Consider the following 17,826-nt stretch of genomic DNA (forward strand, 5'->3'; position numbering starts at 1 on the left):
CCTCTTACCTTGTAAAGGAGCGCGTTTGAAAACCGCCTGTCATTTCACCTTGTTTGGCGTACTTTGCTTCCCCGTGAAGTAAATAAAATCAAAACATCACCAGCTACGTCACTTTTAAAGTAAAAAAAAAAATATTCAGATTCACTCGTTTTACGAGAAGCGATCACCAAAAAAACGCGTACATTGCGTCAGCAGGCCGAAGCGAAGCGTGAGTCTCTTTATGGAGCAAAAGCCTCAGAATTGTTTCAATAAAAGGGCGAAGACATCGCCTGGAGGAGGAGGAGCAGCTCCGAAGCCTCGCCTGCAAGTATACGCCCCACAGGAGCACTCCATAGGACTTGCCCAAGTCACTGCCGAGTCAAGACTGAGGAGGAGAAACGATAGGAGGCAGGAGGATGGAAGTGAGTGAGGCAACTGCGTTTGGTGCTGCTGCTGCTGCCTCTACCGCGGCGTCTGCCTGAAGTAACCGTCATCGTCCTCCTCCACATCCTCCTACCCCTACCCCTCCGGGTCCCTCCTCTTTATCTCAGCATCCTACCTCACCCACATATCCCTCCCTCCCCCTCTCCCCACCCTCTCTCTATCTCTCTCCCAGACCAATACCACTGCCCTCTTTAAACACCTCGATTCGCTTTTATTTTTTCCCTCTGCGTTCGTTTCTTGTCAGAATGTGATAGATCTCCCGCGCTGATTATGAAGAGGAGGTGGAACCTGTACAGAATGCAGTATAAACAGATATCTCTCTCTCTCTCTCTCTCTCTCTCTCTCTCTCTCTCTCTCTCTCGTGTGTGCATTACCAAAGCATATAAACGTAGTGTTTCAGATAATGAGGTTTCTTTGTTCTTCTTAAAATCATTCTAATCTAATCGTTTATTCTTATGAAAGCACAGTCACGGTACAAGATTAGAATAGTCCTATAATGATAACTAGACTAGTTTTGAGTATTTGATGTTTACATTCGTTTCTTTAAACAGTCAGGTAGCCTTCTTATAAATAAAAGTCATGTTTTCGGAGTTACTTAAAAGTTAAAACTTCTCAGACTGAATCTCACACATTTTATATATATATATATATATATATATATATATATATATATATATATATATATATATATATAAGAATGTGTATAGGTCCTGACAGGTTTCGGCTTCATTTCTAAGCCACTGACGAAGGACTGATATATAGTTTGCACTGTCCCCTTAGCATATATATTGCTTATGTCTACCACTATGTATCAGGCCTTCGTCAATGGCTTAAAAATAAAAGTGAAACCGGTCAGGAATTACACCCAGTCTTTTATTTATCCCTGTGGTAATGAGTGATATATGCAGTGTATATATATATATATATATATATATATATATATATATATATATATATATATATATATATATATAGTATATAAATAAATAAATATATATATATATATATATATATATATATGTATATATATATATATATATATATATATATATATATCCTAATAAGGGTGGCCCTGATAATACATAATATATTAATCCCGTGTGTAAATAAACCTCAGCAACATTACCACTTCATACACTTCCAGAGAAGGTTCATCAGCAACTCGTCAAGCCCCAACGTAAAGTGACACTATCACCCTTCTTGGATATTGAGGTCCTTCCTGTCCATACCTGTTTCACACCAATCCTGCACTTCGTGAGTCTTCATCTCATCCTTCATTCTAACGCTTCCAGACTGTATCCTTTCTTCACCAGTCTATCATCTCTAATTCTTTCCACATGACCAAACCATATTACCTCAACCCTAAAAGGATTGGTACGAATAGTCAGATTCAATCTCTCTCTCTCTCTCTCTCTCTCTCTCTCTCTCTGTGTGTGTGTGTGTGTGTGTCTGTGTGTGCGCGCGTGTGGGTATGTGTGTGTGTGCTAAGGGACCTTAGTTTATTTAATAATCAATAGGATAATAATAAAAACACACAGAAAATTAACGCAACAAAATACACCCATCATTATTTCCTGCAAACGAATCACGCCGTGTCCATTGGAGGAAAAATACTTCCACAACCTTTAGAAAAAAATCAACAATCATTTTAACACAATAAAAAATGTCCCGAAATTTATTCGGCCCAATCGAGTTCTCTGCACAGCCGCTACAGCGTATAATCAAGGCCACCGAAAATAGATCTATCTTTCGGTGGTCTCGTTACAATGCTGTAAGAGCCGCGGCCCATGAAGCTTTAACCACTGCCCGGTGGTGCCTATCCTATATCGGTTGCCAGAGGCACGATTACGGCTAACTTTAACCTTCAATTAAATAAAAACTACTGAGGCTAGAGGGCTGCAATTTGGTTTGTTTGATGACTGGAGGGTGGATGATCAACATACCAATTTGCAGCCCTCTAGCCTCAGTGGATTTTAAGATCTGTGGGAGGGTAGAAAAAGAGTGCGGACGGACAGACAAAGCCACCTCAATAGTTCCCTTTTACAGAAAACTAAAAATCAACAACCAGGTGGAAACTGACCCCGACAGGGGGCTAACGGCACCTCCGGAGATTTGTGTGTGTGTGTGTGTGTGCATAACGGAGCCACTGAAAAGAAAGCTGCCCGCGCCTTCCTTCCTTCTCCGGTCGCTAAGTTTGTAGATTTAACCTTAAGTCAACATTAGCTTACTCCAAATTTCCCTTCCCCCTGCACAGGCGGGTTAGCGGGACGCTTTCGGCTGTTAGAGGGGGTCGGGGTGGGTCCTACTTAGTGTTGGTGGAAGGGGAAGGGGGGAGATTTAGGATGGGGGAGAGATGTGTGCAAGCATAAGCGCGGTTTGCAGTGGGGGTGATATGTGATGCGTTTGTGTGTATGTGGGGGGATGAAGGTTGGGGAGAGTGGTGGGTGGGGAGGGGGTGGGGATATTGCAGAGGTAGGAGGTGATGTGTGGGAGGTCCAGCAACAATTAATAACTGGGACTACTGCTTTTTTTTTTCAGGCCCACTTGCTGACACCTTGCCCACCTCGACAAATCTCTCTCTCTCTCTCTCTCTCTCTCTCTCTCTCTCTCTCTCTCTCTCTCTCTCTCTCTCTCTATAGAAAATTAATGCCTAAATCCCTCTCTCTCTCTCTCTCTATATCTCTCCAGAAAACGAATGCTTAAAATTTCTCTCTTTCTCTCTCTCTCTCTCTCTCTCTCTCTCTCTCTCTCTCTCTCTCTCCAGAAAACGAATGCTTAAATCTCTCTCTCTCTCTCTCTCTCTCTCTCTCTCCAGATAATGAATGCTTTAAAATTTCTCTCTCTCTCTCTCTCTCTCTCTCTCTCTCTCTCTCTCTCTCTCTCTCTCTCTCTCATTTTGAAGCTGACAAAAGATCATCAGAGGAGGTGAGACTGACATTTTATTTAATTAATTCATTTTCTTAATAGCCTGTATTACATATCCACTCAAATTTCATCTGCGGTACGATGAGTGAGTCTTCTGAACATTCAATAAAATAATTATGCTTATTATTAATATGCTTATCACAATAATGATATGATGAAATTGTAACTATATTACTACTATTACTACTACCCCTATTATTATTATTATTATTATTATTATTATTATTATTATTATTATTATTATTATTATTATTATTATTATTATTATTATTATTTCCCAACGACAAACGCATGAAAAAAGCAAGTCGTGAAAAACTATAATATTATAGCGAGAATTTTACCACAAAACTTTCCGAACAAATTACTGATAATCACTACTTAACCCCCACAGTAACAGACAGCGAGAAAACCTTTGTACACTAGATAACTCTAATTATAAATCTACTAAAGTTCTTATCACGAAACATCCATCCGCCGTTCTTGGCAAATCCCGAAGTATTTCCTGAAGATCTTTCCTGTCTCGACCTGCCAAGGTGACCGTTATGGTAGCTTGTCGTAAGTGTGAAAATTCGATAAAGGGGCTTAGCATAATGAGTAGGAGGTTTTGGACAAGTCTCAGGTCTCGTGAATCTTCACGGGGTTGGGATATATTGCAATCAGGTTATTGTTTTTTTTTTTTTATTCAGGTTATCTGAGGGAGAGAAATTAATCTTATTTCCCTCAGGGCCCATGATGGCGGCTTTATGAGACGCCACTATAATTTTTATATTACAGGTGGCAGTAATTATGCAAGATGCACCAATATTGCTTGGAAATTTCGTTGATGAATGTTGGTGTCCACTGTTTTCCTCACTAATACGCGAATTGTTCCTTGATGACTATATACAGAAAACTGGGCAAGATCCTGTCAAGTTGATTGTGTCTAAGAAATTGAATGATAATTCTTGTATTCATAATAAGAGGCCCAGATACTGTCGAGTTGATTGCACTAAAAAAAATTAATTGAAATTTATTTTATGCAGAATAAGAAGTAATGATACTTTCGAGTTGATTGTACTAAAGAACAATTCAATGAAATTTATTTTATGCAGAATAAGAAGCAAAGATACTTTCGAGTTGATTGCACTAAAGAACAATTCAAAGAAAATTATTTTATGCAGAATGAGAAGCTACGATACTGTCGAATTGATTGCATCTCAAAAATTGAATGAAAATTCTTTTATACAGAATAAGAGGCCCAGTTACCATCGACCTGATTGCACCTAAAAGTTTAATCAATTTTCTCTTATACAGAATAAGAGTCAAAGATACTGTCGAGCTGACTGCATCTAAAGAACTTTTACATAGAAAAAGAGTAAAAAATTCTGTCGAGTTGATTGCATCAATCTTTTCTGCAGAATAAGAAGTCAAGATACGGTCGAGTTGATTGCACCTAAAAAAAAAAACTGCACGAAAATTCTTTTATGCAGAATCAGAGGCAAAGAAATATACAGTCGAGCTGACTGCATCACATACACACACATTCTTCAGATCTAGCAAGAGCTGTGATACGAATTGAGACGCACCATAAAGTAGCTCAAACATTACGTATTTCTGCTTGGTTTGAGAGGACGTAGGTACAAGTTGTCAAATTAGATACTTATAAGGTCTTTATAGACTTTTTTTTTTATGGGGTAAGCTGATACGAGTCTCACTTCATATCTTTTATGTTTTTTTGTTATTTTATTTGTTTTTCTGATATTCGTTCTTATTTTATTTTTTCTTTGTCATTTCTCTAAATCCTTTTCCCATGGGAGTACTTTGGGCTTGCAGTATTTATGCTTATCCAGGCGGTGTTGTAGCTTGGCTTGCGATAATAATAATAATAATAATAATAATAATAATAATAATAATAATAATAATAATAATAATAATAATAAAAAAAGCACTAATTCCTTAGAATGCAACAACAACAATAATAATAATAATAATAATAATAATAATAATAATAATAATAATAATAATAATAATAATAATAATAATAATAATAATAATAATAACGGAATACATTAATTCATTTGAATGACAAAACCACAAAAAAAAATCTCCAGTATTTTCCTTTGATTCTTGACTTTCCCAAAACAATGACAGAATATATTCAGATCGATTTACAACACCAAACAGAAGATTTTTAACCCCGAAATAACTTTCAAAAATAACATTTCAAAACTTCAGGATGGTTTTCAAAAATAATTTTCAAAACTTCAGGATAGCTTTAAAAAATAACTTTCAAAAATAACTTTCGAAATTTCAGGATGGTTTTCAAAAATAACTTTCAAAAATAACTTTCGAAATTTCAGGATGGTTTTCAAAAATAACTTCCAAAAATAAATTTAAAAACTTCAGGATGGTTTTCAAAAATAACTTTCAAAAATACCCTAAAAAACTTCAAGATGGCTTTTAATAACTTTCAACACTTCAGGATGGTTTTCAAAAATAGCTTTCAAAAATAACTTTCAAAACTTTGGGACAGCTTTCAAAAATAACTTTCAGAACTTTGGGACAGTTTTCAAAAATAACTTTCAAAACTTTGGGACAGTCTTCAAAAATAACTTTCAAAACTTTGGGATGGAATTCAAAAATAACTTTCAAAAATAACTTTAAAAACTTCAGGACGTTCTCCCAATCGATGGCTCAGCAGCGTAGAAAATCTTAGGCAAGTGGCGCGGGAAGTGAATTTAACGCTCGCTAAGCAACCTAGAGAGAGAGTAATCGATAAGTTAAGGAGTCTCACGTCAGAGCAGAGTCAGGAGGAAGAATATGCACAGTAAGGAACATCTCATCAAAGGAGGAAGGAAGTTAACTTTCTAAGGCAGAAAGTATAGTCGGGAAAGTAAATTAACTTTCTCGGGTAAAAACTAATTCCGAGAAAAATCATAAACTTTCTGCGGGTGAAAGTGATTACGAGGAACAAAAATAAACTTTCTTGGGGAGAAAGTATATTCTGAGGAACAAATTAACTTTCTCAAGTAGTAAGTATATTCCGAGGAACAAATTAACTTCCTTACATAGATAGTATCTTCCGAACTTTCTTAGGTAGAAAGTATATTCCGAGGAACAAACGAACTTTCTTAGGTAGAAAGTATATTCCCAGGAACAAATTAACTTTCTTAGGTAGAAAGCAAATTCCAAGGGACAAACTAACTTTCTTGGGGAGAAAGTATATTCCGAGGAACAAATTAACTTCCTTACGCAGAAAGTATATTCCGAGGAACAAATTAACTTCCTGACATAGAAAGTATATTCCGAGGAACAAATTAACTTCCTGACATAGAAAGTATATTCCGAGGAACAAATTAACTTTCTCAGGTAGAAAGCAAATTCCAAGGGACAAACTAACTTCCTCATGTAGCGAATATATTCCAAAAAATAACTTAACTGTCTAAGGTAGAAAGAAGTAAATTAGGCAGTGAGGAATAACAACGAAATTCACTGAACTTCTGTTCACCGACTGACTGATTAAATCGGACAAATGTGAATGACAACAAACAACAACAAAAATAAACCAGAAAAACTGGGCCACTGGAGCACCGAGTCACAGAAACCGGTCCTTTAAGATGGCCTCCCAAATCTCAATAAGAGATCTTAGGGAAATCCCCGATTGGGAAGAAGAAGAAGAAGAAGAAGAAGAAGAAGAAGAAGAAGAAGAAGAAGTAGGGGAAGGAGAAGAAGAAGAAGAAGAAGAAGAAGAAGAAGAAGAAGAAGAAGAATTGGAGGAGAAGAAGAAGAAGAAGAAGAAGAAGAAGAAGAAGAAGAAGAAGAAGAAGAAGAAGAAGAAGGAGAAGCCGAAAAAGGGAAAGAAGAAGAAGAAGAAGAAGAAGAAGAAGACGGAGAAGAAGAAGAAAAAAGCGAAAAAGGAAAAGAAGAAGAAGAAGAAGAAGCATGATTCTTGGTGTCCTTGGCGTTAAAAGTTGGGACTTTTACGAAAGATGCGTCAGTCGTTACGGAGGTAAAAGGAACATGAATAACTGCTTTTACGGTAAATTTACCGCGCGTGATGGCATCAACTATTTTGAGAATGTAAAACGTAAAACGATCATTATTATAAAACCAATACGTAAAATGAAAAACCAACATTATTATAAAACCAAAATGTAAAATGCGAAACCAGCATTATTACAAAATCAAAATGTAAAATGTAAAACCAACATTATTACAAAATTTAAAATGCAAAATGTAAAACCAGCTTTATTATAAATTATGTTACGGTCTTCAGATGACGATATCTGTTTTATTATTATTATTATTATTATTATTATTATTATTATTATTATTATTATTATTATTATTATTATTATTATTGAATAGATCCACAATTTCGTGAAAAACAATCTGAGTAATAAAAATCCACAATTATATAGTAATATATTTACTATATAATTGTGGATTTTTATTACTCAGATTATTATTATTATTATTATTATTATTATTAATTAATTAACATTGGTTTCAATGAGGACTCACAATAGATTATATATATATATATATATATATATATATATATATATATATATATATATATATATATATATATATATATATATATATATATATATATACAGTATATATATATATAATATTATATAAATTATATATATATACCGAGCATCAATGTTCTCAAAACATATAAATTGTATATGAAAATTCTCGAACAGCAAACTCAACCCCCAATCATTTCTTAAAACTGCAGTATTTTTTTTTTAAATTGCACAAAAAAAAAAACGCACATTCACTCTTCCCACGAATTTACCGAATCCCTTTGCGAGTTTCGCTGCATTTCAAGGACAAATATAACCCCAGGCGGTTCTTCTTCTCCCTCTTCTTCTTTTCCTTCTTCTCCTTCTCCTTCTTCTTCTTCTCCTTCTTCTTCTTTATCTTTATCGTTTCCTACTTCTTCTTCTTCTTTTTCTTCTTCCTCTTTTTCTTTTTCTTCTTCTTCTTCTTCTTTCTCCTCCTTATTCTTCTTCTCCTTCTCCTTCTTGTCCTTATTCTTCTCCTTCTTCTTCTCCTTCTCCTTGTTCTTCTTTATCTTTTCCTACTTCTTCTTCTTCTTCTTCTTCTTCTTCTTCTTCTTCTTCTTCTTCTTCTTCTTCTTCTTCTTTCTTCTTCTTTATCTTTTCCTCTTTCTTCTTCTTTATCTTTTCCTACTTCTCTTCTTCTTCTTCTTCTTCTTCTTCTTCTTATCCTTCTTCTTCTTCTCCTTCCCCATCTTCTTATTCTCCATCTTCCCCTACTTCTTCCATTTCTTCTTCTTGAATCCGGAGCTGGTTTTAGGCGGTTTCACCCGTTCTCATAAGAAAAAAAAATAAAAAAGGTATCACGTCCACCACATTTCCTTTCCACCTTGGCACGAGAGAGAGAGAGAGAGAGAGAGAGAGAGAGAGAGAGAGAGAGAGAGGTTCAACTGTCTCATCTTGCATCCTGAGAGAAAGATTCCTCCTCACACGTGAGAGAAAGAGGAGTGAGTTGTTTCACTCGAGGACTCCTCTTCCCCTTGGAAACTTCTCTCTCGTCAGATTTTTGGGCGCAGAATTTGGCCAGCCAAGAGGGATGCCATCTGCTACGAAGAGTCGAAAAAAAAAAAGAGTAATGAGAGAGAGAGAGAGAGAGAGAGATAGATTAATTTAATCTCCTCAGTCATTGCAAATTACAAAAGAGGACTGGTTTCTCTCTCTCTCTCTCTCTCTCTCTCTCTCTCTCTCTCTCTCTCTCTCTCTCTCTCTCTCTTTCTTTAGGCATTTCTGCTCCGAAACAAAAGTCACGAGATGCGCCGTCCTCCTCCTCCCCCCCTCCCCTCTCCCTCCTCCCCTCCCCTCTTCTTACCTCTACCCCTACCCCCTCCTCCAACCCACCCCAACCCCTCATCCTCCGGACCCGGGTAGTTTTGTCACTGTTTATTGGGGCTATTACCTGGCTTCCTTCGCACCGACTTACCCAATTTCCTGTTTCTCCTCGACATTACTCTTTTTTTTACCCATCGCTCCTCCATTCACGTGAGTGACATTGTCCTCTTCTCTTTGGCATATTTCCACTGGGTTTGAAAACCTCGAGAAAGGAACCAAACGAATATCTTAACATTTTCGTCGTCAATAAAAGCCTCGGCTTCAGATTTTCCTCTGGGTATTGTTTTTGGTATCAAGTGAAAAATGCGCCCAAGTTTCTTCAGCGCAATCGAGTTTTCTGTGCAGCGTATAATCAGGGTCACCGGAAATAGATCTATCTTTCGGTGGTCTCGGTGTAATGCTGTATGAGCCGCGGCCCATGAAACTTTAACCACGACCCGGTGGTGGCCTGGCCTATATCGTTGCCAGGTGCACGATTATGGCTAACTTTAACCCAAAATAAAAATAAAACTACTTGGGCTAGAGGCTGCAATTTGGTATGTTCGATGATTGGAGGTTGGATGATCAACATACCAATTTGCAGCCCTCTACCTTCAGTAGTTTTCAAGATCTTAGAGGGACAGAAAAAGTGCGGAAAGAATAAAGTGCGGACGGACAGACAAAGCCGGCACGATAGTTTTCTTTTCAGAAAACTAAAACCTCGCAAATATTTCCCCTCTTCTTCCAACGCTATTATTTCGCATTCCAAAAAAAAAAGCCGAATCTACCTTCCTTTGTGTTCCCACGAATGATTTAGCAGGCAGGTTAACAGGTAGGTTTGTTGTTATTCAAGCAGGGTGAATGACTCAGCAGGCATTAACAGGTAGATTTGTTGTTATTCGAGCAGAAATTTCAACAGGTGTCCTCTTTCCTTTGAAGAGACCGCGTTTAATTTGAGCAGGCAGACCAGACTAATTCTCTTCATTACAAAAGTTGAGATGTTAACCAGGTCACTCAAAAAAATATTAACCAATCACTCAAGCAGAGAAAATGTTAACCAATCTCTTAAGCAGCGCTAAAACTGGAGAAGTCTGAAACGATCAACCAATCACTCAATTGCACCATTCAGGCAGGGTTAAAAACGAGAGATACTTTAAAATATCAACCAATCACTTCAGCAGACTGGAGAAAGGAATTATCAACCAACCAAACAGCAATACCAGAAACGCGGAGGAAGAAAATATTAACCAGTTACCAAGGCAAAAGAAAATATTAACCAATCACCAATGCAATGTCAAACTTTAAGAAAGGTATAATACATTAACCAGTCACCAACGCAATTTCAAAACTTTGTCAGAACTTCAAGAAAAGTATAAAAAATAAACCAGTTACCAAAGCAATGCAAAACTGTAAGAAAGATGGAAAAATATTAACCAGTCACCTAAGCAGTGTCAAAACTTTTAGACAGAAAATATAAACTAGCCATCTAAACAGTGTCAAAACTATAAGTTACACAATATTAATCAGTCACAAAGCAGCGTCAAAACTATAAGATAGAAAATAATAACCAGTCACCAAAGCAGTGTCAAAACTAGAGAGAAAGACGGAAAATATAAACCAGTCACTAAAGCAATGTCAAAATTAAGAGGTAGAAAATATTAACCACTCACCAAAGCAGTGTCAAAACTTTAAGAAAATATTAAGCAGTCACCAAAGCAGTGTCAAAACTATAAGGCAGAAAGTATTAACCAGTCACGAAGGCAGTGTCAAAACTTCAAGGCAGAAAATATCAACCACTCACCAAAGCAGTTTCAAAACTATAAGGCAGAAAATATCAACCAGTCACCAAAGCAACGTCAAAACTTTAAGGCGGAACATATTAACCATTCAGAAAAGCAGTGTCAAAACTAAAGGCAGAAAATATCAACCACTCACCAAAGCAGTGTCAAAACTAAAGGCAGAAAATATCAACCACTCACCAAAGCAGTGTCAAAACCTTAAGGCAGAAAATATCAACCAATCACCAAAGCAGTGTCAAAACCTTAAGGCAGAAAATATCAACCAATCACCAAAGTAGTGTCAAAACTTTAAGGCAGAAAATATCAACCAGTCACGAAGACAGTGTCAAAACTTAAGAAATGTGTAGAAAATATAGACCAATCACCAAAGCAGTGTCAAAACTATAGGGTAGAAAATAACCAGTCTCAAAGGAAACGTCAAAAATACAGACAAGTAACTCGGCAACGCCAATTTAGTGAAAAATGACTCGCAAGAGTAAGAGCAACCCTTCAAATTCACGTCCTTTCAAGCGAGTGTATCTCTCTCCATCGCCTTCCTCGAGGTAAGCATTGTCATTTCAGTCGTCCTGGAGGCAAATTTTCATAATGGAAAGAGAAAAGTAAATGAAAAAGCAGGAGGAGGAGGAGGAGGAGGAGGAGGAGGAGGAGGAGGAGGAGGGAAAGGGGAGACGGGGAAGGTAAGAAACTGATTGACTGATAGTATTGATTATCCGAAGGCATTGGCGTATTGATGTCACATTGCCGAGGGGTCCCTAAGAGATGTCAATAGCTATATATATATATGGGACAGATATTGAACCAATGAGACCTCGGCTGATGACAGAGAGAGAGAGAGAGAGAGAGAGAGAGAGAGAGAGAGAGAGAGAGAGAGAGAGAGGATGGAAATGACGCAGATGAAAAGGAAGCGGGGGGCGGGGAGGGGTTGTTTCTGCCTGATATGAAACAAGCGAAGCGCCAAATAGCGCCACCAGACAGATGCAATTCTTTCGCCCTGAAGTTGGATGACTTTAGCTTTCTCTTCTCTTTCTTTCTTTTATTTATTTTTCTTATTTTTCCAGGAGTAGTTTCTGCCTGCGGGGTCATTAATCAGGAGTGCATTAAGGTTTTTTTTCAAGTTTTAATAAGAGGAATTCTGTTTCCAAAGCTGACTCACTCGATTGTCTTGCAATATCGTCAAACATTTTTAGGGGTCTACGAACTGGTATACAACGTTAGGTAAATGATTTTATCTCTGTCTTAATAAATAAACTTATATCCATTAAATTAAATCGTACCATTTTATTATTATTAGTGTTGGATAAGAATAGGGGCATCTCCCGTAAATAAAATATCTTTTGAAATAATTATCTTTCTGTTTTATTTCTATATTTTATATTTTCATTTTATTTTCATATAAGTTTTGCCCGAATGCGAAAAGACCAACCATGAGAATATAAGAATTAATAATCAGAAAACTAATGTTTCCAGCAATTTCATCGGCTTCTATAAGATTCTATGGGGCATTAGGACCTTGCCGGGCATCTGTTGGGTATTCCGAAGGGTTGTAATACAGAAAACATTTCTAGATATTCTTAGCTTCCATACAGTGAAACAAAAGACTTAGGTTAATTGTTCCAATGTAATTGATGGATTTTAAAATAAGATTATCGAGTTTTTTCTTTAAGGTAATGTTATCATATCAGAAGTACTGTTAACATAAAGTCATATATATATATATATATATATATATATATATATATATATATATATATATATATATATATATATATATATATATATATATATATATATATATATATACCTATATATATAGTTATATATATATATAATATATATATATATATATATATATATAATGTGTATATATATATATATATATATATATATATATATATATATATATATATATATATATATATATATATATATATATATACATGTCTCGTCCCCTTGGTAGAAGCGGCTGCAGCATTAACGAAAAAGTTCTAGGGATGATATTGCTAGCCCTCTCTTTGTCTTTTCTGAAGCCGCGACCACCTTCAGTCGACTGACTACCAGGTGTACAATTCCCCGCATAGGGCAAGTATCCTCACCACGGTATTAAACAGAATGCACCTAAACCATTCCATCTCGCTCAGGAACCGAACCCGCGAGAAGAGAGAGAGAGAGAGAGAGAGAGAGAGAGAGAGAGAGAGAGAGAGAGAGAGAGAGAGAGAGTTCAATAACGTTTAGCCTGTGGGTCAAAGGGCAATGCCCTTCGCTAGACTTTCACTGACACAAAGCCGGATTCTGGATCATTCCGTGTCCAGAAACTGGAAAATTACCATTAAGGATGTTTACCTTGCATGTTTATACCTTCTGTTTCATAGCTGGGCACACAGAGCATACTGGTCATAAGAAGACATACACACATGCATTTACATACATACATACATATATATATATACATACATGTATACATACATATATATATATATATATATATATATATATATATATATATATATATATGTTTATATATATAAACATATATATATATATATATATATATATATATATATATATATATATTTATAAATAAATATGTTTATAATATAAACATATATATATATATATATATATATATATATATATATATATATGTATGTTTATATATATAAACATATATATATATTTTATGTATATATATACATTTATATATACATATATATGTTTATATATGTAAACATATACTGTATATATTTATATATATACATATGTTTATATATCTAAACATATATATGTATATATGTGTGTGTTTGTGTGAGAGAGAGAGAGAGAGAGAGAGAGAGAGAGAGAGAGAGAGAGAGAGAGAGAGAGAGAGAGAGAGAGACTAGGATGATTTGTGCAACCAACTATGATGCAGTTTTTTACAGAGTGTAATTCTATCAAACCTACAAATATGAGGCCTAAATTTTCCCCAAATTTGTTGGCAGAATTAAATGACTGCAAGCTTTGTCATACTTTGCAATACTTTGCTAAAGGTCAAACCATGTAATCCCAAGGATATTAGATAACTAGCTTTATTTCTGCACGGAAATAAAGCTGCATATCACAGTTCTAATTTAACCATTGTAAGTCCACCACAAAGCTCAGATTCTCTCAGGGCAAATTTTCAACTGAAAACTACAGAAATCTGATGAAAACGAAAAGCACTTATAAAATTACTCCATTTTCCATAACAACCACATAACACCCAAAATACCACTTTATTTTCATTTGACTGCAACATGCTTTTTTAGTTTTCTGCAAATGAACACTATTGTGCTGGCTTTGTCTGTCCGTCCGCACTTTTTTCTGTCCGCAGTTTTTCTGTCCGCCCTCAGATCTTAAAAACTACTGAGGCTAGAGGGCTGCAAATTGGTATGTTGATCATCCACCCTCCAATCATCAAACATACCAAATTGCAACCCTCTAGCCTCAGTAGTTTTTATTTTATTTAAGGTTAAAGTTAGCCATAATCGTGCATCTGCCAACGATGTAGGCCAGGCCACCACCGGGCCGTGGTTAAAGTTTCATGGGCCGCGGCTCATACAGCATTATACAAAGACCACCGAAAGATAGATCTATTTTCAGTGGCCTTGATTATACGGTGTAGCGGCTGTACGGAAAACTCGACTGCGCCGAAGAAACTTCGTCGCATTTTTTACTTGTTTCACTCCTGCCGGACTGGAATTTAGCCGTGGCATACTTTTGCTCCACTTATCGTGATAACCGTCCTGAACAGACTCAAATAAATTAAGAACCGCCCACAGTGAATTCCTACGTGGGCGTGGAACCAGACGAGTAATTATATTTATTGCACAAAAATAAGACCTTAATCCTATATCACAATTATACGAACTCTGGTGGATCCTTTTAGACTATGAAAAAACCGAGCGATTAAATTTCATAAAATGTATCACTGACACAACTCTAAGCTGCCTTTATTTAATTGTATGTTCATCAAGGTCTTTTCTTTTAATATACCTTTATTTGTTAGATGATAATGCTTTTTCCTATAAGCCCTATAATTAATTGCAGCAGTAACATTTTCAAAAATAATAATAATGAAAAGAAAAAGAGGATGAATTCCATATACACCTATAAGGGTCACAGTCTTTCCTTAAACACCATCGATACAGGTCACAGTCTTTCTTTAAATAACATCAATGAGGGCCACAGTCTTTCCTTAAACAACACAAAAAATGGCAGCAGTCTTCCCTTACACACCATAAATAAAGGCCACAGTCTTTCCTTAAACATCATCGATAAGGGCCACAGTCCTTCCTTAAACACCATCGATAAGGGCCACAGTCTTTCCTTAAATAACATCAATAAGGGCCACAGTCTTTCCTTAAACACCATCGATAAGGGCCACAGTCTTTCCTTAAATAACATCAATAAGGGCCACAGTCTTTCCTTAAATAACATCAATAAGGGCCACAGTCTTTCCTTAAATAACATCAACAAGGGCCACAGTCTTTCCTTAAACACCATCGATAAGGGCCACAGTCTTTCCTTAAACACCATCGATAAGAGCCACAGTCTTTCCTTAAACACCATCGATAAGGGCCACAGTCTTTCCCTAAACACCATCGATAAGGGCCACAGTCTTTCCTTAAACACCATCGATAAGGGCCACAGTCTTTCCTTAAACACCATCGATAAGGGCCACAGTCTTTCCTTAAACACCATCGATAAGGGCCACAGTCTTTCCTTAAATAACATCAACAAGGGCCACAGTCTTTCCTTAAACACCATCGATAAGGGCAACAGTCTTTCCTTAAATAACATCAATAAGGGCCACAGTCTTTCCTTAAACACCATCAATAAGGGCCACAGTCTTTCCTTAAACACCATCAATAAGGGCCACAGTCTTTCCTTAAACACCATCGATAAGGGCCACAGTCTTTCCTTAAACACCATCGATAAGGGCCACAATCTTTCCTTAAACACCATCAATAAGGGCCACAGTCTTTCCTTAAACACCATCGATAAGGGCCACAATCTTTCCTTAAACACCATCAATAAGGGCCACAGTCTTTCCTTAAACACCATCGATAAGAGCCACAATCTTTCCTTAAACACCATCAATAAGGGCCACAGTCTTTCCTTAAACACCATCGATAAGGGCCACAGTCTTTCCTTAAACACCATCGATAAGGGCCACAGTCTTTCCTTAAACACCATCGATAAGGGCCACAGTCTTTCCTTAAACACCATCGATAAGGGCCACAGTCTTTCCTTAAACATCATCGATAAGGGCCACAATCTTTCTTTCAATAAGGGCCACAGTCTTTCCTTAAATAACATCAATAAGGACCACAGTCTTTCCTAAAATAACATCAATAAGGACCACAGTCTTTCCTTAAATAACATCAACAAGGGCCACAGTCTTTCCTTAAACACCATCAATAAGGGCCACAGTCTTTCCTTAAACACCATCAATAAGGGCCTCTTTCCTTAAACACCATCAATAAGGGCCACAGTCTTTCCTTAAACACCATCGATAAGGGCCACAATCTTTCCTTAAACACCATCAATAAGGGCCACAGTCTTTCCTTAAATAACATCAATAAGGGCCACAGTCTTTCCTTAAATAACATCAATAAGGACCACAGTCTTTCCTTAAATAACATCAACAAGGGCCACAGTCTTTCCTTAAACACCATCAATAAGGGCCACAGTCTTTCCTTAAACACCATCAATATCGATAAACACCATCGATAAGGGCCACAGTCTTTCCTTAAATAACATCAATAAGGGCCACAGTCTTTCCTTAAATAACATCAACAAGGGCCACAGTCTTTCCTTAAATAACATCGACAAGGACCACAGTCTTTCCTTAAACTCCATCGATAAGGGCCACAGTCTTTCCTTAAATAACATCAACAAGGGCCACAGTCTTTCCTTAAACTCCATCGATAAGGGCCACAGTCTTTCCTTAAATAACATCAACAAGGGCCACAGTCTTTCCTTAAACACCATCAATAAGGGCCACAGTCTTTCCTTAAACACCATCGATAAGGGCCACAGTCTTTCCTTAAATAACATCAATAAGGGCCACAGTCTTTCTTTAAATAACATCAACAAGGGCCACAGTCTTTCCTTAAATAACATCGACAAGGACCACAGTCTTTCCTTAAACACCATCGATAAGGGCCACAGTCTTGCCTTACCAAAAAAAAAAAAAAAGGTGGCCTTTCTGCGTGATCTCATTAAGTGCCCCATTTTATTTGGCACTAACTGGGCCTTCAGATAAGAGGGCACTTGTCCTTAATTACGCCTCCGTCGCCGACTCGGGCCAACCTGTTTTGAACCTGAGACGATTTTCTCGCCTCAAGCAGCGAATCGTTGTTGCATTTTAAAAGGTTAACCTTCATTTCAAAGCGGATTATCTTACAAAGGGGGAGACTTGATACGCCTTGTTGAACTAGAGTCTCTTATTCTGCAATTATTGTCCTTTTTTTTATTTCTCTTTCTCTTTCTCTTTCCTCGGACTTTTTTTAAAGATTTTTTTCATCTTCTTTTTCTTCCCAGTTACCGGGAACTCTCATTTGGCAGTTATTGTCCGATCTCTCTCTCTCTCTCTCTCTCTCTCTCTCTCTCTCTCTCTCTCTCTCTCTCTCTCTCTTTCCTCGGACTTTTTTGAGACTTTTCTTCTCTTCTTCTTCCTGCAGTTATTATCTCTCTCTCTCTTTCTCTCTCTCTCTCTCTCTCTCTCTCTCCTAGGACTTTTGTAAGACTCTTCTTCTTCTTCTTCTTCTTCTTCTTCTTCTTCTTCTTCTTCGTCCAGG

General features: G+C 36.8%; 2 protein-coding genes across 3 annotated transcripts in view; one reads left to right on the forward strand and one right to left on the reverse strand.

The window, feature by feature from the left end:
- Positions 1-17,826, reverse strand: part of LOC136856610 (uncharacterized) — a 235,119-nt gene that overhangs the window by 92,846 nt on the left and 124,447 nt on the right. Inside the window, exon 1 of one of the 2 annotated variants that reach the window (XM_067134538.1) lies at positions 9-455. The exons of the other annotated variant lie outside the window; for it this stretch is intronic. The gene's annotated coding sequence lies outside the window, so the exon portion shown is untranslated. Of the gene's footprint in view, positions 1-8; positions 456-17,826 lie in introns of those variants that run through there. 2 annotated transcript variants of the gene reach the window in all.
- On the forward strand, positions 15,114-16,367 carry LOC136856682 (repetitive organellar protein-like). Its single transcript, XM_067134740.1, has one exon. It carries the CDS (start codon positions 15,114-15,116, stop codon positions 16,365-16,367), a length of 1,254 nt encoding a protein of 417 aa, XP_066990841.1.

The sequence above is a fragment of the Macrobrachium rosenbergii genome, chromosome 36, assembly GCF_040412425.1.
Source record: "Macrobrachium rosenbergii isolate ZJJX-2024 chromosome 36, ASM4041242v1, whole genome shotgun sequence".
NCBI classification, from domain to species: domain Eukaryota; kingdom Metazoa; phylum Arthropoda; class Malacostraca; order Decapoda; family Palaemonidae; genus Macrobrachium; species Macrobrachium rosenbergii.

Bases quoted from the DNA above. Each gene is read 5' to 3' on its own strand.
- LOC136856682 (XM_067134740.1), top strand. From the start codon at position 15,114: ATGAATTCCATATACACCTATAAGGGTCACAGTCTTTCCTTAAACACC.